This window comes from Natrix helvetica (assembly GCF_964273705.1).
Source record: "Natrix helvetica genome assembly, chromosome: 1".
In the NCBI taxonomy this organism is placed as follows: Eukaryota; Metazoa; Chordata; class Lepidosauria; order Squamata; family Natricidae; genus Natrix; species Natrix helvetica.
This window is the reverse complement of record NC_138548.1, coordinates 254,702,842-254,728,954: the sequence shown is the minus strand read 5'-3', so window position 1 is coordinate 254,728,954 and position 26,113 is coordinate 254,702,842. Positions and strand designations below refer to the sequence as shown.

Here is a 26,113-nt window from a genome sequence, read left to right as displayed (position 1 = left end):
AACACCTCTCCTCCCCCTCAACGCAGGCCAAAACTGAGGTTGAGTTTTTCTGCTTAAAGTTACAGATCCTCTCTCTGCTGCCCTTTCCACAGACAATCTATGCCAATCTCCTCTAAAGTCTGTAGATGATTTATAAAATGGCCATTGCTCTGCTTTATTCCATTCCACCCAAGCAGAGAAACAATAGGTTTTGCTTGCAGAATGTGGGCTCTGGCTGTGGGTGTCCACTTGCTGGCCCATAGAATGGGAGCTACATCAGCAGTTCATGAATTCAACACCTTCCTACTCTTGCATTTTCTGCAAACAAAGGGGGCAGTGTAGAGGGAAAGAAGGGCTCAAATATTACTGTGTTGAGGTGTAGGTGGTCCTGAGGCACATGGTAACAACAGAAATAACTGGTGGCCCATAGAGCAGGTTGTGGAATTGCAGAGATCAACGGAAAAGCCTTGTTCTGGACCATGAATAGAAGGGCCATTGTGTAGTCCTGGCAAACTCTGATACTGGGCTTTCAGAAAAAGTGAAAGGGGGCGGGGGGAAGCCCATCAAGCTGGTGTTGCTGAGCTGGCAATACAAAAAAGCTGACCTTAGTGGCATTACTACACAAGGCCCTGATTTGAGCAGCTTAAATGTGGATCTCAGTAGATTAGATACTGGAGGCAGCAGGATGGAAAAATAGAAAAGTCAGGCTTGGCTGATTAACAACTGTGCTGGGGATTGCAGAGCAGAGCTCCAGCCGGATTGGGGTCCTTACTTAAAGGTAACAACCTGAACTTAAAAAGAGCACCTATCTATCCAATGAGCAAACGAAGGACTATTTTTTTCCCAACCAAACAGTACAGAGTATCCTCTATATTACACCCCTAGGTCTTCTGGGACGATTGGGTTGGCCCGAAAGAAAATTTGGATGTTTTGAAAAGAGGGTTTTTAATGCAAGAGATAATGATGCCAACTTCCTACCATTTCTTGAAGTCAGAGAGTTGGAATTGAGGGGAGGAGGGAGTTTCCTAAATCAAAGCATCTTTCTTGTTCTTTGGTCTTTCAGTCATGGACTTGATTGCTCATGTTCTTTCTTTCTCTCTCTCTCTCTCTCTCCTGCCTTAGGCCTGTGCGTGATGAGTGCTGCGGCCATCTTCACTGTGAGGCACACAGACTGGCATCCCTCCACAGACAATGCCTCCTTTGGCTTTGCCTACATTCTGTCCTGGGTGGCTTTCCCGCTGGCTATCCTTAGCGGGGTGATCTATGTCATCTTGAGGAAACGCGAGTGAAATGTCAAGGGAAGTCACTGAGACTTAGAGCCCTCAGGACAAGAGGTGTTGGCAAAATAGAAAATGAAAAACCAAACACTTTCTCCCTCTCTCCTCCCCCCAAACCACCAACCCCATCCACTCCCTTGCCCCTTCAAAACCCACAAAGATATTAAGGGAAAAAAAAGGAAGAAAGAGAGCTGAAAGAAGGATTACTGTATTCATTGGAGATGTATATAGTATCTATGGTTTAAAAAGCCTATTTATAACACTTTTTACATATATGTACAGAGTACTGTTTGCTTTTGTTTGTTGACCTGCCACCATGTTTAAAGCCTAAAAAAAGTGCCTAAGAACTCTTTAACTCCTAACAATGTAATGAGAGTGCCGCTTTTTCCTGCCTATCTTTATGCTGTGGAAGCAAGCGGATCCCTCCTCCAAAGCTTTCCACTGTCAACCGCAAGCCAAGCCCAGTTTGAGAACCCTCCATCTGGCCCCTCCAGCTAAGTATGGTCTGGTACCCTGGCACCTGCCTTGGCCCATGTCTGCATTATGGCCCTTTTAACCAAATGATGGAGACCAAATGCTACACAGAAAGGGGAGGAACTTCTACCTGAAAGCAGATGGTGCGTTAAGGGTGGGTGAGCCCAGCTTCTCAACCTCTTGGGATGATAACCAAGTTGTGGAGGATTGAATGAGGTACATTGCCTCAGTGATGCAACCCGAAGCTCTTTGCCATTGTTACCACCTCCTAAAGCCACCAGGTATGATCACCCGAGTTCTTTGTAGGACAGAGGTGATGCAAAGAACCTGAATTAGGCATCAGTCTTGGGAAGGAAGGAAATGTTTGCATATTTTAGATCAGCCAAGGCTAGCACGGAAGCTGAATTAGTTGAAAGGAACACTCTGGGCGGGATGATGATCTAAAATAAAAACTTTGTGTTTTTTAACTAGCTTAGTGGGTCTCCTTCAGCTATGCCAGCTGATCTTCAGAAAAGACTTTTCTTTGTTTCCTGGAGAACAAGCTAAAGTGGAAAAGTTGAATGACGCTTTCTAAGCTCTATGGTCCACCCTCATCCCTTTCCCTAGATTCTCTGAATTCAGATACCAAATACGTGAAATGGTGCTATCTATTTACCATTCCTTATATCGCTAAGCCATTTAACCGTTGCTCACTGGAAATTGGGGTAACCATTTTGAGAAAAGCCAAGGAATAGGAATGATAAATAATTCTGTGTAATATATACAACCTATAACTGCTTTTGTATGTAGGAAAGTCGCTATCCATTATTATTATTACTATTTTTTTAATAAAGCACTTATAACCAAGGATTTTTTTTCTTGTTCCCTTCGTGGACAGAAGGGAAGTAAGCAACCTGTAGAGCTTATAGAATCCGCTGCCCCCCCCCATCCCAAAGCTGCCCTGTAATCTTTTTCTGTGGTTCCAGAGATGTCTGGGAATGAACTGTACAGGTGACCTCCCAGAGTAGCAAAGGCAGTGCGGTCTAATCCTAAGACTCCAGGTTTTATTATGCAATTATTTCTCTTTGCTTTTCTGATTTTATACCAGCTGTGTGGACTAAGAAGCAACAAAATAAAAGCCAGAATAACTCAAGTGCTTTGGCTTATATTGCATCTCAATCAATTGTTCTGAATTAGCCTTTATGTTGGGCAACTGACAAACTACGGTAGTGACTTTCTTTACGCAATGTGCTATAAGCTATGATGTGGTTTACTTAGTTTTAATTAATAGATGCTTGAAACGAATGAATTTGTGCTTCATTTAGTAAACCAAGGCTAAGCCAATCCTAATGGATGTGGATTGGTATAGAAGAATTATTTGGTGCAAGGTCTGGTTTTATTGATGGACTGTATAAACAGATTTGTATACTCCGTTAAACCACAGTTTTATTTCATAATATTTTACAAAATAAATCACAATTGGCTAGATTCCCATCAAATATCCAAACTCAAACCAACCAGATCAGCTAGGCATCCTTATTAGTGGCTTACATTTTCTAGATCCATTCAACCACCATTGTGCTTAAGATTGAGGACAGACTTCATCATTATTCATTGACCTTAGAAGATGCTATAAAAGCATTATTTCATGTACAATGAGAGAACCCACTTTGAATTTTAGCAGAAATGGTCTGATTTTGAATCCAAAATTCTGTGAATTCCAGTGCCTCAAATGTCCATTAACAAACTCATTATTTGTCTTCCATACCATGGTAAAATGACCTCTGTATTTGATGAACTGCCAAGGCCTTTAATCCCAATTTAGGATAACCATTAACCAGATAATGGTGTGGCTTGGTTAGCGTTCATGGAATCTCTATCTGTGTATATATCTGCAATCTGCAAAGCTACTCTTTTTAAGGGCATTCTTGTTAATTTACAAATCCAAGGAGATTTTAGATATTTTGAAGCTTCTGATGCAAGACTACCACAGATTACCGACACTATTAATGCAACTGTTGTATGGGGAGCTTATGCTTGTAGATGGAGACCAAGCCTACATCGGCAAGCCCCATCTTAACCTTAAGTATTTCCCTGACAGGATTAGGCAAATTACTTGCTTCCTAAAAGGCACTGGCAGTGTTTGTAGTACGCTAGGAATATACTGACTCCTATGAAGACCAAACTGCCAGTTTTCTCAATTGGTGTAGATTAGGAGCTGCACCTTTTGTGAAAGGTACTGCACTTCCTTGGGTAGCCACAAGGGCACCTAGTGATCAGCTCTATCCTCTCTCCCTTTTCCAGGAGAAGTGAAACGAACTGAGGGAAAGGGAACTCTTTTCACAAATCATTTCAGAAAAGGCTGACAAAAATATTAAAATCTGCTACCCTACCCTGGGCAGGTTTTATCAGCTTGTTCCTATTAAAAAGATATGGTGTGGGAGCAGGGCCGGATTTAGATGAAAAGAGGCCCTAGGCTATTCCACTTATGGGGCCCTTTCACCTCCCATTTTTAAGTTTGTAAATTACATGAGAGAGAATAAAATACATCATTACTGTGATATATATTAATATATTAAATGAAACATGTTGTAATTGGTACTAACCTTTATAAAAAAATGTGGCACGGATAAATAAAAGGCCCCTCTTGATCTTGAGGCCCTAGGCTGAAGCCTAGTTAGCCTATCGGAAAATCCGGCCCTGTGTGGGAGAAACCATCCAACTGACAGGACTCCAAATAGAACAGCATATGTGTCTGAAACTAGAGTTCAGAGCCCTTTTTTCTAGGCTGTGAGGGAAGATCAAGATGAGAAAAAAATCAGCCTATGATGACCTTAAGGCAATTAAGATTCAGAAGTATGGCTCAACAGAAAAGTAGAGTAAGCGGGGAATGAAAGTGGGCAGGTTATCTCAATTCTTTAGTACCTCCAAGTCTTCCTAAACTCACCTGTGTCCTGTAAATGAAAACCTGCTTGTACCTCTGAAGGCTACATACTTGGGAAGCATACACCTTTCTGGCAACCTTATCATACCAGTTTTTGGTATTCAAAATGTATTTGAGATGCATAACATTCAATATATTAGAATTTGTTGCTTGATTTTTATTCCTGAAATTTTAGTAATTCTTCAGAGTCTGAGATCTGCCCTGAAAGATACAGAGTTCTCCTCTGTTATGGAACAGTTTTTTCTGGAATATCACTGAGAAACTATGACTGCAAATTTATCAGAAACCAAGCCATCTTTACCATAATACAGACACCATCTTGATTCAGAAATGAATTTCCTCAGGACAAGCTTTTATTCCCTTCACATTTTGTTGAACTTCAAAAATTCTTTGGAATAGTTTTCACACGCAACTCACATATACATTCTTTATTTTTTAATTTTTTTTAGCCGCCTAGTAATGGTCATTTCATTTCTTAATAGCAAGCTAAAATGTAATGAAAGTCTGCCCTCTTGTGGAGAAATGTGGCACTACCACTCTTGTTCTTGAGAAAATGTGCATTTCAAAAGTATTCCGAATTCCCTAAATACAAACATGCAGGCACATTCTCTTCTTTATAAAATTTGGTTTTTTTTTTAAAGTGATAGAATCACATTTGCTAGATTACTCTTTGTGAATAGCAGGAAGTGTGAAAACACAAGTTTATTTTTCGGTAGGTTCTTCATTGTTTTAAATATAGTTTAGAGAATACAGTTTTTACAAATCCTTTCATAAGAATTCTTGTTATGTGCAGCCAAGTAATATTCTTGATCCATTTTTTGAAACATGTATCAGTAGACAAGTATGCTAAATGCCTAGAAGTCAGAAGCAGCTGTTTTGAATGGATATAGTTTCCATTCCTCTAGGCAACAAAGCATCACAAAGGAACCTTCAGTAGATCTCTACATTGATATACAGCTATAGGCTGCTTCTAATGAGAGGTCATCATCTTTGATGCCTGCACAGCAACAAAAAACGGTTAGAAACTTCAAGTGCCAGTGATAGACTGCTATGCAACTCCCCACCACAAAGTTGGTTAATGGATAATTTTAAGAAGAATATATATATAGTCATGATCAAATTAACTATGGCAACTAGCAATATCTCTTTACATACCCCTTATTGGAAATAAATGGCTGTTGCTTTCTATCCTGCTTGTGAGCTTCCTAGAGATATCTGATTGGCCAGCGTGGGACACATTGCATTAATAGGATTTTTTGATTGGATAAAGTAAAGCTTATTTCATTCTTCTGCGAGGTAAGAAGCCAATAAATCAATGGGCTCCATTTGGTGTCATGGTGGTATCAGGAACAACAACTCAAGAGAATTAAGATGCTGTTTTTAGTGTATTGGGACATTAAAATGCTGATAAGTTACAAAAAGAACATTTATTATCATTGGAGCCAGCCAATCTATCTATGATTGGTCTTTGTGACCACATTTCTATACAAATACCTTTAATTGTTCCTATATAGAAATAGATTTTGAATAAGTATCGGAACTTGCTGAATCTTTAAATCTCCACAGATCTCTGTAACAGTTACAGAAAAATATCTAGAAATGAAAGTCACAGCAAAACATTAGAGACTTAAGCAATACATAAAGGGAGACAGAATAATCTTTGGAAAGATTATTTCATGTACATTGCACCATGAATTTATACAAAATAACCCTTGACAGGCAAAATTTTGTACTTGTAAAATATAGATACATAATAGATTTAGCTTACATTTATAATTCTGATTTGGTGTTTTTTCCCGAGCTTTGGAGTAAAAAGATTTATCTGAGCATAGTCACAGTGGATCAAACTTTAAAATGCCACAACTGTTTCAAAATTATTGTCACTTAAAAAAAAGAAGAAGACCAGTGCGGTGAATTAAATGTAAACAACAAATGCTATTTAACCAATAGAGGGGGCTCTTGACCACTTATCTTTCAGTAATATCATTTAGAAGCCAATGAGTTTCAGAATAGCATTGAACCTGTGAAAACTGATATTTAATTTACTTAAGGTAGTTTATGTTTCAGTTCATACACTGTACTAAAAGTTAGTTTTGACTTAGTGTATCATTAAATATAGACTCCTGTGTTTTATTCAACAAACTATGGTCAGGCAAATCACAGCTTAGTCTGGTATGTGAACTCAGTATAAATTTAAGAATTTGTCTTTATTCACCTCAGTAGACATCAGTCTTCCCCAATCTGGTATTCCCTGGGACTATTCTACACATGCATTACACTTCACTTTAGTTATATCAGATGGCTCAGTAGTTAAAAGATGTTGTCAGCTGGAAAGCTGACAGCCCAGGTTAGAAACCCAAGTGCTGCATGACAGGGCAAGATCCCGATATTTGTCCCAGCTCCTGCCCACATAGCAGTTCAAAAGCATGCAAATGGGAATAAATAGGTACCACTTCGGTGGGAAGGTTACAGTGTTCAGGGCTGGCCACACGATCACAGAAATGTCTTCAGATAATGCGGGCTCCCTCGGCTAAGAAACAGAGAGTGGGTGCATTATTAGAAACTCTGACACGGAGATGATAACCACCCTCGACAGTCGGAATCAACTGGAGAGGGAAAACTCTTTGTTTTTAGTACTATCACAGCCATTTTGGTTGGGAATTCTGGACGTCAAAAATCCATGATCTCTGGAGATCAATGGATTGGGCAGGATTGGTCTATTCTTGCTGGCTGAAATTCTCAAAAGACTGAACGGATAGAGGTGAGAGCTTTGTTATGTAGAAAAACAAGATTTTCACAGGTTCTTGAAATGAATCAGAACAAGGGAAGAGATAAGATGTTGAACTAGAAATAGGAAGACCAACATTTCTTACTATTGGAATTGTACGATTGACATTCATAACAATTGGAAGATCACTGGATGGCTTTCATCTTTCCGCTCGGCATATCTCCTACAGTTGTAGTTGACTCATTCACACTTCATATATTTGTTCTATGATTCAGTCCTACTTTGAACATAATTACCTCAAATACTTCTTTTATACCGGGGGTGTCCAAACTTGGGAACTTTAAGACTTGTGGACTTCAACTCCCAGAATTCCCAGCATGCTGGCTGGGGAATTCTGGGAGTTGAAGTCCACAAGTCTTAAAGTTCCCAAGTTTGGACACCCCTGTTTTATACCAAACACTCAAGTTTATATTCAATGCATAGTCTTTGAACAAACATTCATGCTTGATCCTATCTCATACTGTTTGACCATACACACTTCTTAAATAATCTACTCTTATTGAATATTTATGTTGCTGTTTTTTGTCCCATGTCCAGCTCCCATATCTGTATAACAAAGCAAGAAAATATTTGATATACAACTTTTTTTTGCTTCTTTTAACAAACATTTTTTTCACAAATATACTATATCTGCATTTGTGCATCTGATTTTTTCCCCATTAATTTCTTATTTATTAAATGTTCTTCCAAGGTAAACAGATGGTGTAACTTGGAATTCTTTGCTCGGTTTTCCTCATCACACTCAAGTGCTTTGATCTTGGATATAATAATTTTTAGATCCAAACTTCTAGTTATATCATACAATATTTTTAACACTCAGTTAAAATGATTTTGAGTGAATGTTCTCAGCCCTTACCCTGGTATTTTTTTAATTTAAAAGTATAAGCACATTCATTTACCCATCAACATACTTCTAATATTACCATGAGCATTCCTTATTCATATATCTATAAATGCACTAAACAAATAAAGCAATATTGTCCATTCTTGTCCTACATCCTGCTTAAAATTAGGCCACCTGTTAAAACAGTCCATTCTTTTCAGGACCATGCTTAATATTCATTATACTGTATGCTGTTCAATTCATATTAAATGATTGACTGTCAAATCTGCAAAGCATTCCATAATTCAGACCTCGACTTACAGCCACAATTGAGCCCAAAATCTATGTTAAGCAAGACAGTTGTTAAGCGAGTTTTGTCCCACTTTATGACCTTTCTTGACATAGTTGTTAGGTGAATCACTGCAGTTGTTAAGGTAGCAACGTGATTCTTAAGTAAGTCTGGCTTCCCCTTGACTTTGCTTGTCAGAAGGTCACAAAAGGGATCACATGACTCCAAGAGACTGCAACACATTTGTGACATAATGTTTGCGACACAATTTCCAAGTGTCTGAATTTGATCCTGTGACCATGAGAATGCTGCAACAGTCAGGTAAAGGTAAAGGTTCTCCCCTGTGTTAGTCATTCCCGACTCTAGGGGGTGGTGCTCATCTCCGTTTCAAAGCCAAAGAGCCAGTGCTGTCCGAAGACTTCTCCATGGTCATGTGGCCGGCATGACTAAACGCTGAAGGTGCAGGGAGAGCTGTTACCTTCCCACCAAAGGTGGTTCCTATTTTTTCTACTTGCATTTTTATGCGCTTTTGAACTGCTAGGTTGGCAGAAGCTGGGACAAGTAACAGGAGCTCACTCCGTTATGCTCAGGATTCGAACCTCCAAACTGCCGACCTTTCTGATTGACAAGCAGAAGCTAACAAGGAAAGCAGGTTGTGAGGAGGATGTGTAGCGTTCCAGACAATCCTGAGGACTTTGCTCAAGCATCACTTTTGTGCTATGTCCTGGATTGAAGGGAGTGAACTGCCAATGATCTTTTCTGCCACCCTCACAACTTTCTGCACTGCCTTCATGCCTGAAACAGTAATACCTCCAAACCAGACTGTAAATGCAATATGGCAGGATGCGCTTGATCGTCCCTCTAGGGAAAGGGGTAAGGACAGGGGAAGGAACATGGACTTTTCTCATGCGACGCAGAAAATGCAAACACTGCTGTGCCTGCTTCACCAGTGTCTCATCATTGAGCCACCAAGCCAGCCTTCCCGTTAGCTGCATACCCAGAGTCTTCATGCTGTTAACCATCTTCACAGGTGAATTATTAATATGTAGAGGTGTGTGGCTGTGGCTGTCTTTTCTGAAATTGACAATATATCAACAATAGAGTTATGAGTATGTTAAAATTTGACTTTGCAGAACAGGTGCACTTTGTAACGAGCACAAAATAAAGAATCAAGTAAACTTTCTAGTCAGAAATCCCCAGAAATGATAGTGAATGGACTCCTGGAACCACACGTGCATCTTCATGAGATGTTAGTCCAGGCTGAGACTCATTTTCTAAGATTGATTTATATATACAGGACAGTCCTCGACTTATGACCACAATTGAGCTCAATTTTTTTTTGTTGCTAAGTGAGAAATGTGTTAAGTGACTTTTACCCCCTTTTACAAACTTTTTTTTGCCATAATTGCTAAGTGAATCACTTAACAATTGTAAGTTGTTAACAAGCGTAGTTGTTAAGTTAGTAACATGGCTGTTGAGTGAACTTGGCTTCCTCTTTGACTTTGCTTGCCAGAAGCTCACAAAAGGGGATTACATGACCCCGGGACGCTGTTAACCGTCACAATTATGAACCAGTTGCCAAAGGTCTGAATTTTGATGATATGACAATGGGGGTGCAGTAATGGTAGTAAATGTGAAAAATGGTCATAAGACACTTTTTTCAACACTGTTGTAACTTTGAATGGTCGTTTAGTATAGTCTTTATTGCCATTGTACAAAATAAATACAACAAAATTAGTTTTAGCCTCACTGGCACAAAATTATAGGGGAAACGAAAAAAGAAAGAAAAAGAAAAAAAAAAACTAGTGTGTGCATGGAGTGATTGTGGTTGTATTTAAAAGTCTGACAGCCCAAGGATAGAAACTATCTTTAAACCTGTTTGTTCGGCTGGCTATACTTTGATGTCTTCTGCCCGATGGTAGAAGTGCAAAGAGACACTGACCAGGGTGTGAATCATCTCTGAGTATCTTCCTTACTCTGCTAAAGCAGCGAGATCTGGCGATGTCATCCAGTGGTGTCAGAGGGCAACCAATGGTTTCTTGTGCCAAATTGATCACTCTCTGTAGTGCCTTCCTGTCTGCAGCTGTTAAACCAGTATACCATACTGTAATACAATATGTGAGGACACTTTCTATGGTGGACCGATAGAAAGAGGTCATCAGCCGCTATTCCACCTGATTTTTTCGCAGGACTCTAAGGAAATGAAGTCTCCATTGGGCCTTTCCAATCACCAGGGACGTGTTGTTTTTCCAGGTGAGATCTTGACTAATAAGCAGTCCCAAGAATTTAAAAGAGGAAACCCTCTCCACACAGCCCTCCTCGATATACAGTGGGGCAGGTTCCTCTCTCTGCTTCCGGAAATCTAGCACCATCTCCTTTGTCTTACTAGTATTTAGATGTAAGTTGTTTTTTGATGAACTTAATGAACTGTTGTAAGATGGGGACTATCTGTACTATAAGTAATCATGCTGATTAACATAATACTTGTTTTTTGGCAGGATATATTGACCAAAATAATTCATTTAACAGTTACATCCCCTCCTGCAGAAATGAGAAAAGACAGTGTTCCTAGGCAGTACTATTATAACCTTCTTTTTTTCCACCGGTTATTGAGCCAAGAACATTTTAAACTGAATGGAAAATAGTTTAAAGGCCAAAGAATACATTAGACAGCATTTCTCAATGATAAGAAGAAAGCAAAATACAAACCACATTTAGTAAAGAACCTGTTTATGCACATGAAGAGGAAAAGGGGGGTAAGTGCCTCTACCTTCATAGTGCGGTGGCAAAAGGTCACCCAGGAGAAAAAGGTTGCGATTCCCATCTCATTACCTTCCAACTTTTCACAGAATTTTCTGTCATTTACAGCCATGTGATAAGCATAAAAATATGTATTCATAGATTTTTTTTCATAAGCTGCCGACATGTATTATCAGTGCTTCAGTTTGTGTGAAAGGACTATATATCTTGAAGAGTACATGCATGGGCTTTCTTGCTGCCATCATAGAAAGAGGGATGACAGGATCTTGCTTGAGATTTTTAACAAGCAAAAAGGACTTAACTGAAAGCTGCCAATGGTGGTGCAGTGGTTAAAATGCCACGGTATTGCGGGCTAACTCACTGCTCACTCCGGGAGTTCGATTCTGAACCCGTTCAAGATTGAGTCAGCCTTCCATCCTTCAGAGGTGGGTAAAATGAAGACCCAGATTGTGGGGGGTGATATGCTGACTCTGTAAACTGCTTAGAGAGGGCTGTAAAAGCGCTATGAAGCGGTACATAAGTCTAAGTGTCTGTAGAGATTCTCAATCATCCAGATCACAGTTTCCCAAAGGTGCTCAGTCTGGATGACTGAGAATCTCTACAGACTTTTAACTATACAATTTGGAATGAACCCCCTTTGAATTGTGTGGGAGTAGGAACGAATTTCCAGAGGAAAAATTGAAGACTGCAGAAATCAGGACCACTACCCAGGTGGCCTTGAGGACATAGATGGACCTCCAAATGCTTCAGTGACCCTCTAAAAGGATGGAGATTACCAGCCATCTGCAAGGAATATAAATCCTTCGATTCCCCACTATCTTGTCAGAGCTGAAGAAGCTTCTTGGATGAGAAGCGAAACGTCTTCAAAAGAAAACAACAACAACAAGGAAGTCCAGTTGCCTCCTGAAAAAGCACATTTGGGATCAGTCTAAGTGCTATTGCTACTGTTATTAAGTATCTGGATGTTACCCTGCATTTCCTTGTATCTTATTTTTTTTTAAAACAACCAACCAGGCTTCACATGCAATACTGAACATTGAGGGCTAGGCTTTGAGTGTGTCCACTGCAAATTTCTTCATTCAGTGGTAAATGAGGTGCATTTTGACAAACTCAGAGGTGTAATCTCTTAGGTTGGTGCAAATAAAGCTGACAGTGCAGTTGGCATCAAAAATGCATTGGAGGAAGTAAAAATAATGCCATGTCACATTTCCACTCTATAAACTATGACTAAACAATTGTGTCTTTATGGGCCTTGAAAAACTAAGGATAGGAGCACGGAGAGATCTCAATAAGCCCATCACTGCTTCTCCCATGATAAAGATGTGGTGATGTTAATATTTTTCTTCTAATTTTCTGTCTGAAGCTTCTCCTTGGCAGCATATTAATCAAGTCAACAATCTTTACTGTATATTCCACCTCAAACGTTTCTTTACTGTTGATTCAAGCATGCCCAGGTTTTTATTAGACAAATAAAAGGAAACATAACAATTAGGTTTCTTTTGCTACCTTTTAGTAGAATTTCCCCCCTACTCTTGTAATTTTAATGTGGCATAAACGTTTATACTGGCATTTGCAGAGTCAATTGCTAGTGAAAATCAGCTACAATTTAGGAAATGTTGTGCCACTGGGAAGATTACAACCATGCAAACACTTTGCCTCTTGGCCCTCTTTCTTGTTCTAAATAGGAATTTAAAAAGATCCACCTATACAATGAAAGCAGGAATGAAAATGAAAGAAAACCAGGAAGAATGAAAGGGAATGGAAATTCTGAATGGGTTCTGCTACAATTTTCATTAACATTGGAAAAACACCTATAATATAATTTTGCGAAGTAAGCTTTTTATTTCTCAGTAATGGTTTCTACGCTGTTTGATGCTAGGGCGTATGCCTCTTATCAAGCAGCAGGACCTCTAATATTTAAGTTGCAGATCCTGTGAGACTGGAATTCTTCTTGAATCTTTGAGGTTCTGTGCTGGACATTTTAGAAGATAAAAGATCATTTTACAGGCTTATCTAGAAAACACAGTTCTAGAGAAGCAACAAGATCTCTAAAAAGAAAAAAAAATACTTAGCAAGACTGAGCCAGATCAGAAGAAAAAAAATTCAGTAATCCTCCATTTTGTCAGACAAAATGGAAGATTACTTACATTTTCATGTCGCAATTATCAAAACAAAAGACAACTCTACATTTAAGGTAATCTCATACCACCAAAGGAAAGAGTGCATACATAAAGAGGAAGAGAGATGAAACTCCAGCTATACATAGCCTTCACTTCAAATGTCAGTGTGTGTGTGTGTGTGTGTGTGTGAGTGAGTGAGTGTGTGTGTGAGAGAGAGAGAGAGAGAAAGAGAGAGGGAGGGAGGGGGAGGGAGGGAGAGAGGGAGAAGGAGAGAAAGAAAAGAGTAGAATTTTACATCAACCACATTCAAATGATTCTGTGGAAGGAAGTTTTTTAAAATTGCTACTTAGGAGTAAATATTTGTTTCCAATCAACCAACTCTAACTATACAAAAAAGCTCCCATTGATTAGGATACCTAATTTATACAGCATTTTCCAAATATGCTTTTACAAGTACATTTTATTCCTGTTTTAGAACTGTATTTTATACAGTTTTATACAGTTTATATGCAAACTGTTGCCACAATCTCACTAATTTTGAAATTCATATAACGTATTACTGTGTATATTCAGGATGTTACTTTTCTTCCAATTTACATCAAACGACACCACTGGCAATGAAGGTATCTAGTCTACCATCACGAAGAAGATGAAAAGTCTCTTTCATGTGTTCATTATTGTGTTAGATAACATCCAGCAGGATAAATCCATGCTTCAGGACCACAAAATGGTAAGCTTACTCATCTGCCTCTTATTCTGCTCTGATTCTTAGCAACTTCATCTGACCCTGACATTTAGAAGCAATAGAAATTGGTTTGAGCATATATTTATTTACCAAAATCTATTGCAGAGCTTATGTTACAGCTTATTATCTTGCTGAATAAATTATTTTTATAACGAGAAAGTAGAAGACCTGGCAAGGACTGTGAAGATTAACATTCTGGCATGGTTTCTTTGCAGAGTTGGTAGGCAGGATGCTCAACTGCTCAAAAATCATTTCCAGCATGCTTGCAAATTATCCAATCCTTATGTATTTGGAAATTGGGTCTTTCACTTAGCAGGTGCACAGCAAGAACAGGCTGTCTTCTTTTTGTGCTTTTCCAAACACAAAATGGATCATTTTGCCCATGCCAGTTATGTTTGTCATCTCATTTGGACTGCTCGCCACTAGGTTGAGCCTCATGCTGCACCATGAACAAAAGCAGTTTTGAGGTACAAAGAGAGCTGTGAAAATAACTACAGACCCTTCACATCCTGGACATAAATTGTTTCAACTTCTACCCTCAAAATGATGCTATAAGGCACTGCACACTAGAACAACTAAACACAAGAACAGTTTTTTCCCCAAATGCCATCACCCTGATCAACAACTAATTGAAGGATCTTGACAAACTTGAACATTGGGCACTAACTAATAAAATGAAATTCAATGGTGAAAAGAGTAAGGTTCTACATTTAGGCAACAAAAATGGAATGCACAAGTACAGTATAAGTGGTACCTTGCTCAGTAGTAGCAACTGTGAAAGGGATCTTGGAGTCCTAGTGGACAACCATTTAAATATGAGCCAGCAGTGTGCAGCAGCTGCCAAAAAAGCCAACACAGTCCTAGGCTGCATCAACAGAGGGATAGAATCAAGATCACGTGAAGTGTTGATGCCGCTATATAATGCCTTGGTGAGGCCACACTTGGAATACTGCAGTCAGTTCTGGTCGCCACAATGTAAAAAAGATGTGGAGACTCTAGAAAGAGTGCAGAGAAGAGCAACAAAGATGATTAAGGGACTGGAGACTAAAACATATGAAGAACGGTTGCAGGAACTGGGTATGTTTAGCTTAGGAGAAAGAAGGACTAGGGGAGACATGATAGCAGTGTTCCAATATCTCAGGGGTTGCCACAAAGAAGAGGGAGTCAAACTATTTTCCAAGGCACCTGAGGGTAGAACAAGAAGCAATGGGTGGAAACTAATCAAGGAGAGAAGCAACTTAGAACTGAGGAGAAATTTCCTGACAGTTTGAACAATTAATCAGTGGAACAGCTTGCCTCCAGAAGTTGTGAATGCCCCAACACTGGAAGTCTTTAAGAAGATGTTGGATAGCCATTTGTCTGAAACGGTATAGGGTTTCCTGCCTAGGCAGGGGTTGGACTAGAAGACCTCCAAGGTCCCTTCCAACTCTACTATTGTATTGTATTGTATAATTCCCACAACACTGTCATATTACCTACTAAGACTGTATTACTATTATTATTATTCTCTTCCTTCCTAGTATCTATCTCTTCCCACTTATGACTATAACCATGTTGCTTGTATCCTTAAAATTTATATTGTTTTATTTGTTTCCTAATATAATTTGATTGCTTATTAGTAACCTGTGACTATCACTAAGTGTTGTATCTTATGATTCTTGATGAATGTATTCTATTCTATTTTTCTTTATGTACACTGAGAGCATATCTACCAAAGTTAAATCCCTTGTGTGTCCAATCACACATGGCCAATAAAGAATTCTATTCTATTCTATTCTATTCTATTCTATTCTATTCTATTCTATTCTATTCTATTCTAATCATATGTACCTCCCCACCACCACAATTGAAGAGCAGTCATCATATCTTGGACAAAAATTTATCCCAGCTTAAACTGAAGTCGGTTCACTCACTTGACAATGGAGGTATACCTACATTGATGAGCATCCTAAATCCAAGGAACTCCTCTGATGTAATTGTTTTCATTCCAGCTGTATCAACAAAACAGGTGTGGTGTGACTATTGCCCCTTTTCAGAGTTGTCTATGGTTTCATCAGGAAGCATGACATGTTCGCTAAAGAAATAATTTCTGATAGGTTTAACACATGATAATTCAAGTTCCTATTCCTCCCTTTCTGTCTCCAAAGGACAACAAAGGCATCTTACATTATTTAGCAACCGCAAAATAGCAGAACAATAAAAATCAATTCATATAATGTCAAACAAGTAACATGTTTTAAAAGGTGGATTTTGTTTTACAAAATCTTAAAAAGCCCCCAATGTTAACCAGCAAAAGGACATCCCCCGCAAATACAATTCTCTACCACACTGCTTTTTGCTTTCCCGTGTTACTAACGTGAGAAGTCTTATCGCTTCTTTTTGCTTGCATAAAATGAGCAGTCCCCAAGAGTCAGGAAATGGTGATTACAGGTAGTCCTCAACTCAAAACCATAATGGGGGGCCATAATTTCTATTGCGAAGCAAAGTAGGTGCTGTCAATTGTGCCCAATTTTATGTGCTTTTTTTGGCCAGGGTTCATAATCGAATGAGCAAAGTTGTTAAATGAATCACATGGTTGTTAAGTGAATCCAGCTTCCCCCATTGATTTTTAATTTTTTTTGCCTGTTGGAAGCAGGCTGGGAATGTCGCAAATGGTGATCACGCAGCCCAGGATGCTTCAGCCAAACACCCAAATTTTAATTTTGTGACTGTGAGGATGCTGCAATGGCTGTAAGTGCAACGATCAGTCGTAAGTCCCTTTTTTTAGTTACTGTTGTAACTTTGAATGCTCGTAAGTCAAGGACTACTTGTATACACCGGTAGGACCACAATAGAGACCCAAATTTCTGTTGCTGAATGAGACATTTGTTAAGTGACTTTTGCTCCATTTTATGACCTTTCTTGCCACAGTTGTTAAGTGAATCACTGCAGTTGATAAGTTAGTAACCCGGTTTGTAACGTTGACTTTGACTTCACTTGTCAGAAGGTCGCAAAAGGGGATCACAAGACCTTGGGACACAGCCAGGGTCATAAATATGAACCAGTTGCCAAGCATCTGAATTTTGACCCCATGATCATGGGGATGCTGGAAAGGTTGCAACTGTGAAAAAGGGTCATAGGTCCCTTTTTTCAGAACCATTGTAACTTTGAACGGTCACTAAATGAACTGTTGTAAGTCGAGGACTCCCTGTATTACAAAGAGATATGTTCATGACCCTTCGAGCCCTCTTTGGCTATGGTGGTGTCTTCTGTGGTTCTCAATATCAAAGGTAAAGGTTCCCCTAGCACATACGTGCTAGTCGTTCCCGACTCTAGGGGGTGGTGCTCATCTCCATTTCAAAGCGAAGAGCCAGCGCTGTCCAAAGAAGGTGCAGGGAGCGCTGTTACCTTCCCACCAAGGTGGTCCCTATTTTTCTACTTGCATTTTTTAAATGCTTTCAAACTGCTAGGTTGGCAGAAGCTGGGACAAGTAACGGGAGCTCACTTCACTCACTTCACTCACTGCTGAATTGCTGACCTTTCTGATTGACAGGCTCAGCATCTTAGCCACTGAGCCAATGCGTCCCTTGGTTCCAGGGGTGGGTTCTGGCAGGCACTACTGCCAGTTCACTCATGTGTGTACTGCGTGTGCATGTGCGGTCCAATTATAATTGTTCTGCGCATTCAGAGAACCAGTTTGGGTGCGTGGCAGGCCTGGGTCGCTGCCAGTTTCAGTGACCCAGGTCACCAAACCACTACTGGCTCAGCTGAACCGGTCCGAACCTGTAGGAACCCACCACTGCTTGGTTCTCAATATACTGCTGCTAAACTCTTTTTGGGGATATGCAAATGTATGAGAGGAATAGTGGGGAATTCATTCCCTCGGGCATGCCTGTTGATGCGCCAGCATAGAGGCTGCAAAGGATTTACTGTATGTCAAATCATAACTAGCCCCTTAATGGTAAATGCAATTTTTGCACTGAAGGTTTAGTATCAAAATAATGCTATTTTGAAAAAATATTTCTCTAGCCTCTATTGTGGACTGTACACCGCCCCGAGTCCCTTTTTGGGAGAGGGGGCGGTTTAGAAATGTGAATAAATAATAAATAATAATAATAGCCTTTGGCATTGCTGGCTGGGGAGTTTTGGGAAATGCAGGGCAGCAAATTTCATCCCCTTGGAGAGACTGTGAGGCCATCCCGCTTGAGCTGTTGGGTTTCACCAGCAGGAGGTCACACAGTTCTCTGGGCTTTGATCTCAGGTTTCTCATTTTACATCCATCAGTGTCACTTGTTATCTGTAGCTTCTTTTGTCCCTTCCTAATTCTTCCCCTCCCTTTCTTATCTACAACAACCTGATTTTGAAATTTCAAGGAAGTAGGTGACAAGAGGAGAGGTGGAAGGAATAGGACAAACCATGCACCTTTAAAAAAGGCTTAATTATAGAACATCTAGAAAGGATTATACAGCAGTTTGGAACTGATCATATGGATCCCATCTGTATCACCTTGCTATGTTGCCAGGCAAAACTGCCCTCATTTCCACTGCTTCATCCATCACACAACACTTTTTTTATCTTAAGAAAGAGTCAAAGGGGGAAGAAATTTGATAGGATTTGAAATCATGCCATTGTTCTCACTCGGTATTGTTTGTATATTGTTAATGGATCTGCATTGTTGACCCTTTTGTCAGAACCTTCGTGTCTACAAAAATCCTTTAAAAAATATGTATAGATATGTGACTGTGGTGAAATCTGGACTATATAGAAGACAATCACATGCAAAATCTCCACAGTGAACCTTTCAATTGAATGCGTTTTGGCAAAGACTAGAATGAATCTGTCATATACTGATTCACAATATAGTAAAAGAAATATTAAACTTTATTTAAAACATACTTTTTAAAAATTGTGGAAACCCCATCTTAATGTACTCAGTGCCAGCCCAGCTGCAGAAGCAACTGAAATTGTAAAATAAAGCAACAACATATTTTTTGATCATCTATTCATCATATATGTTTATCTATCTTGGTGTAGATAAATAGATGGCATAACCATTGGATTTATCCCAATGCAGCATCTTGGAGGTAGAGTACGTATTTATTCAAAATGAATTGGCCAAATATGTATGTATGTATCAGTGGTGGGTTTCAAATTTTTTTAGAACCTCTTCTGTAGGTGTGGCCTGCTTTGTGGGAGTGGCTTGCCAGCCATGTGACTGGGTGGGTGTGGCCAACTTGTAAAATGTGGTGACACTCACTTAACAACGCTCTTGCTTAGCAACCAAAATGTGGGCTCAGAAACTCTGGCATTTGAAGCACGCAAGTCTTAAAGCTGTCAAGTTACAAGACCCTTGCATCCCTAAGCCTTTAGAAAAAAAAACCCAGGGGTGTTCAAACTTGACAGCTTTAAGACTTGTGGACTTCAACTCCCAGAATTCCTCCTCCAGTCATGTTGGCTCAGGAACTCTGGCATTGAAGTGTGCAAGTCTTAAAGCTGTCAAGTTACAAGAACCTTGCACCCCTAACCCTTTAGAAAAGAAAGCCCAGGGGTGTTCAAACATGACAGCTTTAAGACTTGTGGACTTCAACTCTCAGAATTCCTCCTCTCGCTCTTCATCTTGATGATGTGCGGATGGACGGGGGGAGGGAGATGGAACGGGTTCTAAATGGCACTGTAGATTTGTGGAACCTCTTCTATAGAAGAGGTTAGAACTGGCAGGAACCCACCCCTGGTATGTATGTATGTAATAATTAAAAAAGCCTGATTGAGTGTAGCCTTTAAACATACATTATGGGAGCCACCACAGTTAAATGTCACACTGCTCTTTCAGTCCAGCTTTTGTCCTAATGGTTTTCTGCTTTCACTTCAGAAGGATTTCCTTCAGTGGTTTCAGTGGCCTGGCCTCTTGTTCTTCCCGGCCCATGGACTTCACCGAACAGAAAAGAAGGGGACAATTCCCTGACTGATTCAAGGAGGCCTTTGAAGTAAATTAAACTAAATTAGTGTCTGTGATACAGATGAACTTCGGGGCCTCCTGCTGGGTCTCAGCCCTGTCCTTTGAGGTATTGTCATCCCACTTTCTTGTTTTTGGCTTCACCACTAATGCACCGCGAAGCACCTGGGGTGTGATTTGGCCATAATCCCATCTGCCCTAGCAAAACAGCATCCCCTGTCACCTATTCCCTTGCCAGGGAATAGGGACTGTTTAATGGATCCAAGAATGAAGCGAGATAATGAATGGCTGTGCTGTGTCTAATTTTTTGTTGTTGTTGTTTGCCCTTCCCCCCTTTAATGAGAGACCCTCAAGTCCTTACATGACCCGTGCCTCATACCCTGGTTCTCTGACTGCACGGGGGCAGGCCTGGAGCTGCACCTGACCCACAGCCACGCAGGAGCAGGTGGAAGAGGCAAGGGATTTCCTATAAATGAATTCAGCAGTTGATCACGGATGCTCCATAGGTTATAGTTTCCCCAAAAGGCCAGATGCTTGTTGGGCTTTTGTGTGCAAGGCAGTCACCTGGGAATGCCTCAGGAAAGAGGCTGAATGGGAATCAAAAAGCAGCCGTTGGGGCTGACTGTCCTTTCTCAAATATCTATCACAGAACTGGTTGATGACTTGTGTCCCTCATCAAGATGAGCATGGAGCTTCAGTGCTACTTATAATAATGGAGAGCTGGGATTTAGTTGCTGCTCGCTGGGGGCATCTTCCTGACACTAGTGTTCCAGGGCAGCCAAAAACCTCAGCGGAGCAAACCCACAGGATTAGGAATTCTGGAGATTATTGGGTCCAAATGCAGTGTCCCTTAGGTGCTATGCATTCAGGGATTTGAGAGAGAAGGAAAACACCAGAACTTGAATGATATTGATATAAATGTGGGCATACCAGGGGTTGTAACACACATACATACATACATACATACATACATACATACATACATACGTATCAAATTACAACAGTTCATTTAGTGACCATTCATAGTTACAACAGCACTGAAAAAAAATGGCCTATGGCCGTTTTTCACACTTACAACCATTGCAGCATCCCCTCGATCAAAATTCAGATGCTTGGCAACTGACTCGTATTTATGACTGTTGCACTGTCCCAAGGTCATGCGATTTTCTGAGAAGCAAACTCGACAGAGAAGCCAGATTCACTTAACAACTGTGTCACTAACTCAACAACTGCAGTGATTCCCTTAACCACTGTGGAAAGAAAAGTCATAAAATGGGGCAAAACTCTCTTAACAAACGTCTCCCTTAACAACAGAAATTTTGGGCTCAATTGTGTTAGTAAGTCGAGGACTACCTGTACCAAGGTCATTAAATGGAAGCTATTTTTAACTGTGCTGCATGCAGATCAGTTACCACTTGATGCATCATAGCATCTATTTTTTACCACTGAAGAGCTATTTGCTAACTATCTGTAAATCAGGCTAACCAAATTCCATTTGGTTGTTGTTTGGCAATTTAAACAGACCCCAAGAGCAAGAACAGCTATATTCCTTTACATTTTGCCTTATTTCTGAATGTAGCCTGGTCTAAAATATGTTTAAAATGCAACTGCTCTATTAATAGTTTTTTCCCCCCTTAAATCTTTACTTCCAGGTGAGTGAATGACCTCATTAAAAATGTTTTATTTCTTATTGTTTCAGACCCCCTCTCTAATGACATTCAGAAAGATGCTGAAAACTGATTCTTTCATTGAGTGTTCTAGATTAGATCTTGACACTAAGTTATTTGTTATTATTTATCATATGTGTTTAGAGTTTTGTTTTAAAAGTTCCATTTGTTCCATATTCACAGATCGATGAACAGCAGCAGAATATAAATATAACAAATCAATGAAAAATAACAAATCATTAAAGGAAAACAAGTGGATTTCAGATAACTGTTGGTTACACACACACACACACCCAAAAAAAAGGAAAGGAGAAAAGAGAAAGGGAAGGGAAAGGAAAGGAAAGGCAGGTAGAGAAGAAGAAAGAGGGAAACCTACAGACTGAAACATTCCAAGCACTACACTTTATGAAAGACAATACTTTTAATTTTTGCTACACAAAGCCTCTGTCCTGAACCAGATGGGGTTTGCCTCATTCATCATGCTTTCTTGCAATACAATGCCAGCCCTGACAACCATAACACTGGAAAATGAGAGGAGTGGACATAATTAATGCTCATGAATTGCAAACAATGCTTTATTAAAGGGCTCCTGCTTGCCCTGGACCATCTGTTTGGTATCACCAGGCCTGGAGCATCCTCAGGCTATAATAATTTGTGGCTTTAATAATTTTACCTCTTAATTAAAGCTTACTTTGCTGCTCCGTGAATGTAGTCTAGTGAGCATAGGCCAGGCTGGAGGCAAAAGAGGCCATCCTAGATGGGTAAATAATAAAACTGAATGGTATCAGATTACATTAAAAGTGTGAATCAATTTCAGATTTTACCGAGGAATCTCTACCTCTGATATGGATCTGCAGAAGGAAAGGATACGTTTGGCCCCTTCACTGTTTAAGGATGTTGCAGAAATTCCACAAGAACACCTACTTTCCCTTGTCCAACACCTGGAAGGCAAGGTTTAGTTCTCTTTCTTTAATTAGCCATTACACAGAATACTTTTCCAGAATGTTATTGATTCTGTGGAGGTTGTTTTTTTAAACTACAACTACAATGATAAAAAATTAATGCAAACTAAAAGAAAAAAAGTGGAAAATTAAGAAAAGAAAAATAAGAATGTAATAAAGAAGTGTGTGTGTGTGTGTGTGTGTGTGTGTAAACACAGGCACACACACACACCGAGAGACATGTGAAGAAATATTTAGAGGCAAAAGACCCGAATACACATACACTATATTGCCAAAAGTATTCGCTCACCCATCCACATAATCAGAAACAGTTGTGAGCGAATACTTTTGGCAATATAGTGTATGTATATATGTATGTGTATGTGTGTGTGTGTGTGTGTGTGTGTACACACACACACACACAACCTTATATAGTCAATTTCACACCAAATATTTCAACAGTGCAATGGCATTTTCCCATGTACTTTATATATATGGTATAAAAAGAAGTTTGAAAGAAAGGATTTCATAGTGGCTTTATTTAGAGTGTCTCTAATAATCTGTCCCTGACATCAGTTTTTGGCCTGTATTCCAAGGAGACTTAACCCTAGCACTAATCCTAATTCTAAACCTATGGTAACCCTAGTTTCATTTCGGCTTTTCCCATATAATGTTTTCAGCCATGACTTCAAGGAGACCAAATCGTATACCTAACCATAACCCTAAGCCTAAATCTAACCCTTGTTTCATTTCATTGGCAGGCAGAGTATCCCATATATTTTACTGTGGTCCACAAAGAAGTTCAAACAAACAGCTGTCAACATCCATTTCAATAAAGCATATCTAAGAATTTATTCCTTATATCAGTTTTTGGCCATGAGACTTCAAGGAGACTTAACCCTAACTCTAACTCTAGTTTTATTCATTGGTAATGGGGTTTTCCCATGAAATTTACTGTGGTTTAAAAAGAAGTCTGAACAAAAAGATTTTACAGTCACTTTATTTAGAGAACCTCTAAGAATTTCTGACATTAGGTTTTGCCTGTGACTCCAAGGAGAATTACCCTTAACTCTAACCTTAATTTTGTTTTCATGGGTAATGGGGTTCCCCATGTATTTTGCTATGGGCCACAAATAAGTCCAAATGTTAAGCTCTTGCCTTTGCTTTCTTTAGAACAAGTCTCAGAACCAGAGATGGCATTCTACTGGTTTGCCCCTGGTTCGGGCGAACCGGTAGTGGCGATGGTGGGAAGCTCTGCCCACCAAGCCAGACATCATCAAAGATGCTCTACACATGCACAGAAGGTTCTGCACATGTGCAGAAGCAGCCTGTGCGCACAGTCCCAATTCCGTACCAGTAGCGAAGATTATAGCATTTTATGCCTGCTCAGAATGTATCAGTATTGGCTTATTCATACTTGGTAACTTACATCTTCCTAACAAGTAGATAATCTTTCAAACGTTTGCCACTGCACATCAGTATCATAATAGTAACATTTCCATGGCAACCTACCTGAGGGTTTGTCCCATTATTATTGTAGCTGTTTTGTAACAAGCTGTGCAGTTCCACTGCATTTGAATTCTATGTTTCCACCTGCATCAGCAGAACAATTGTTTGTTTATCTTTCTGTTGTTGTTTTAGCTAATTTTACATTCTAATCTACTGGTATATCCTATATTTGTTTGGCTAAAGTTAAAACTCTTTATTAGAATGACATTCCTAACGTTTCCCTAAATTCCCGAGTTCATCCATTTCTTACATGGGGGGAACTAGAAACAGCTTATCTTGACTTTGGTCTTTCCTGTTGACTGTTTGCTTTCTGTCTACGTTACTTTAAGAGTCTAGCCAAGAAGTGCATGTAACATTGAGAGAGCTGCATGCTCTTCAAAGACTTCTATATCTTAGAGTCAACCCTATTTTCTAGCACCCATCCTAGCTAAAATGTAATCAATGACCCCAGTTATTTTCACCTTGTAAGGAGAAGTTGCTATAAAGTTCCTTTTAAGAAAGGTTCTTTGTTCCCCAACTGTTCACCATGTATATATCCCAACAGATTAGCCCTGAATGGAATAAATGAATCAGAAAGAAAATGGCCTATCATTCCTGCAGAGCATGCCAAACACCCTCTTGGCATGAGGATCATATGACGGTCTTGTGGGATTTCCTGCAATAAGGTTACCCATCTATTTGAATAAGGCAAGACAAATATCTGGAAGTAGAAAGGGCATTTCCAGAGTGAAATCCATTTTCAGTTCCTTTTTTATCAGTTGGTTGCTCCAACCAAATATTCCACTCCCATCTTACCAAGGTTTAAAAACACCAAATTTAGATTTAACTTAATGACCTTGGGGAACAAAGGGGAACAGTTGCTACCAAGACAGCAATCAGATAAAAGAAACCTAAGTCATGGTCAGAACTGTAACCCGAGAAAGCATCTCATATAAGATCTTCTTTAGTTTTCAGGGATATAAAGAGCTGAAGAAGGGAAGCAGATTCAAGCTTGCAAGATTTTATTTTTAACTATAATTTTGTAATAAAAATAGTCTACTTGACTTTAGTTTTATAGACTGGTCTACTTCAAAAGGTTAACAAAGGGAGAGAAATGGTTCCACATCTTTCAGAGGAAGAAGCAAGAGACAGCAATAAAAAAAGTGCCATTCTGAAATTTCTTTAGGACCCTTTAAAAACTGTGTAATTTTAAAATGAGAAGGAATGACCATATGTGAAATACAATACAATACAATACAATGCAATAGTAGAGTTGGAAGGGACCTTGGAGGTCTTCTAGTTCAACCCCCTGCCTAGGCAGGAAACCCTATACCGTTTCAGACAAATAGCTATCCAACATCTTCTTAAAGACTTCCAGTGTAGAGGTAGATGGGGAAAAAATCAGTTCAGGCCATATTAATGTTCTAGGTGTTAAACAAAGGTCAAGACCCATTAAGAAAGCCAGTTATGAATTAATATGCCCATAATTCAGTTATCTCAGGGTTTTGCATGGAAGAACATTTCATCCTGAAATGTTATTTTAATTATTAATGTGTTAATTGAATGATGTAGGGCCAGTTTCCACAGGAGGACTGTTAATGAAGTTATTGTTATCAGTCACTTTTTACATGATGTTCTGTTGGTTAATATGCAGACATTAATTAGATATACTGTATAAGAACTAGACTGGAGGTTATGAGCTTTCTAAATGATTGTGTTTTGCATAGAAATGATTAAAAGTGATATGAAAAATGGATTTCTAAATAGCTGTTAATTAAATGGCACAGTGGAAAAATGCTTTTAAATATTGGTACATATGTAGAGATGAGTAAATTTTGATAAATACATTTCATTAATTTGTATTACGCTAACAGCTGATCTGTAAAGAACTCAATATGTTCCAGTCC

The 26,113-nt window shown here is 39.4% G+C and overlaps 1 protein-coding gene and 1 long non-coding RNA gene across 3 annotated transcripts in view; both read left to right on the top strand.

The window, feature by feature from the left end:
* Positions 1-2,862, top strand: part of PMP22 (peripheral myelin protein 22) — a 30,774-nt gene extending 27,912 nt beyond the window's left edge. For both annotated transcript variants that reach the window (XM_081965994.1, XM_081965995.1), the window contains exon 5: positions 1,102-2,862. In XM_081965994.1, the coding sequence (XP_081822120.1) occupies positions 1,102-1,268 (167 nt within the window). In that variant the 3' untranslated portion in view covers positions 1,269-2,862. The remainder of the gene's footprint in view (positions 1-1,101) is intronic.
* Positions 2,863-10,799: 7,937 nt separating this feature from the next.
* LOC309398826 lies at positions 10,800-22,986 on the top strand. Its single transcript, XR_014176451.1, has 4 exons — positions 10,800-10,951; positions 14,007-14,163; positions 16,031-16,186; positions 22,595-22,986. It is a non-coding gene; the product is annotated as an uncharacterized lncRNA (long non-coding RNA).
* The last annotated feature ends 3,127 nt before the right edge of the window (positions 22,987-26,113 follow it).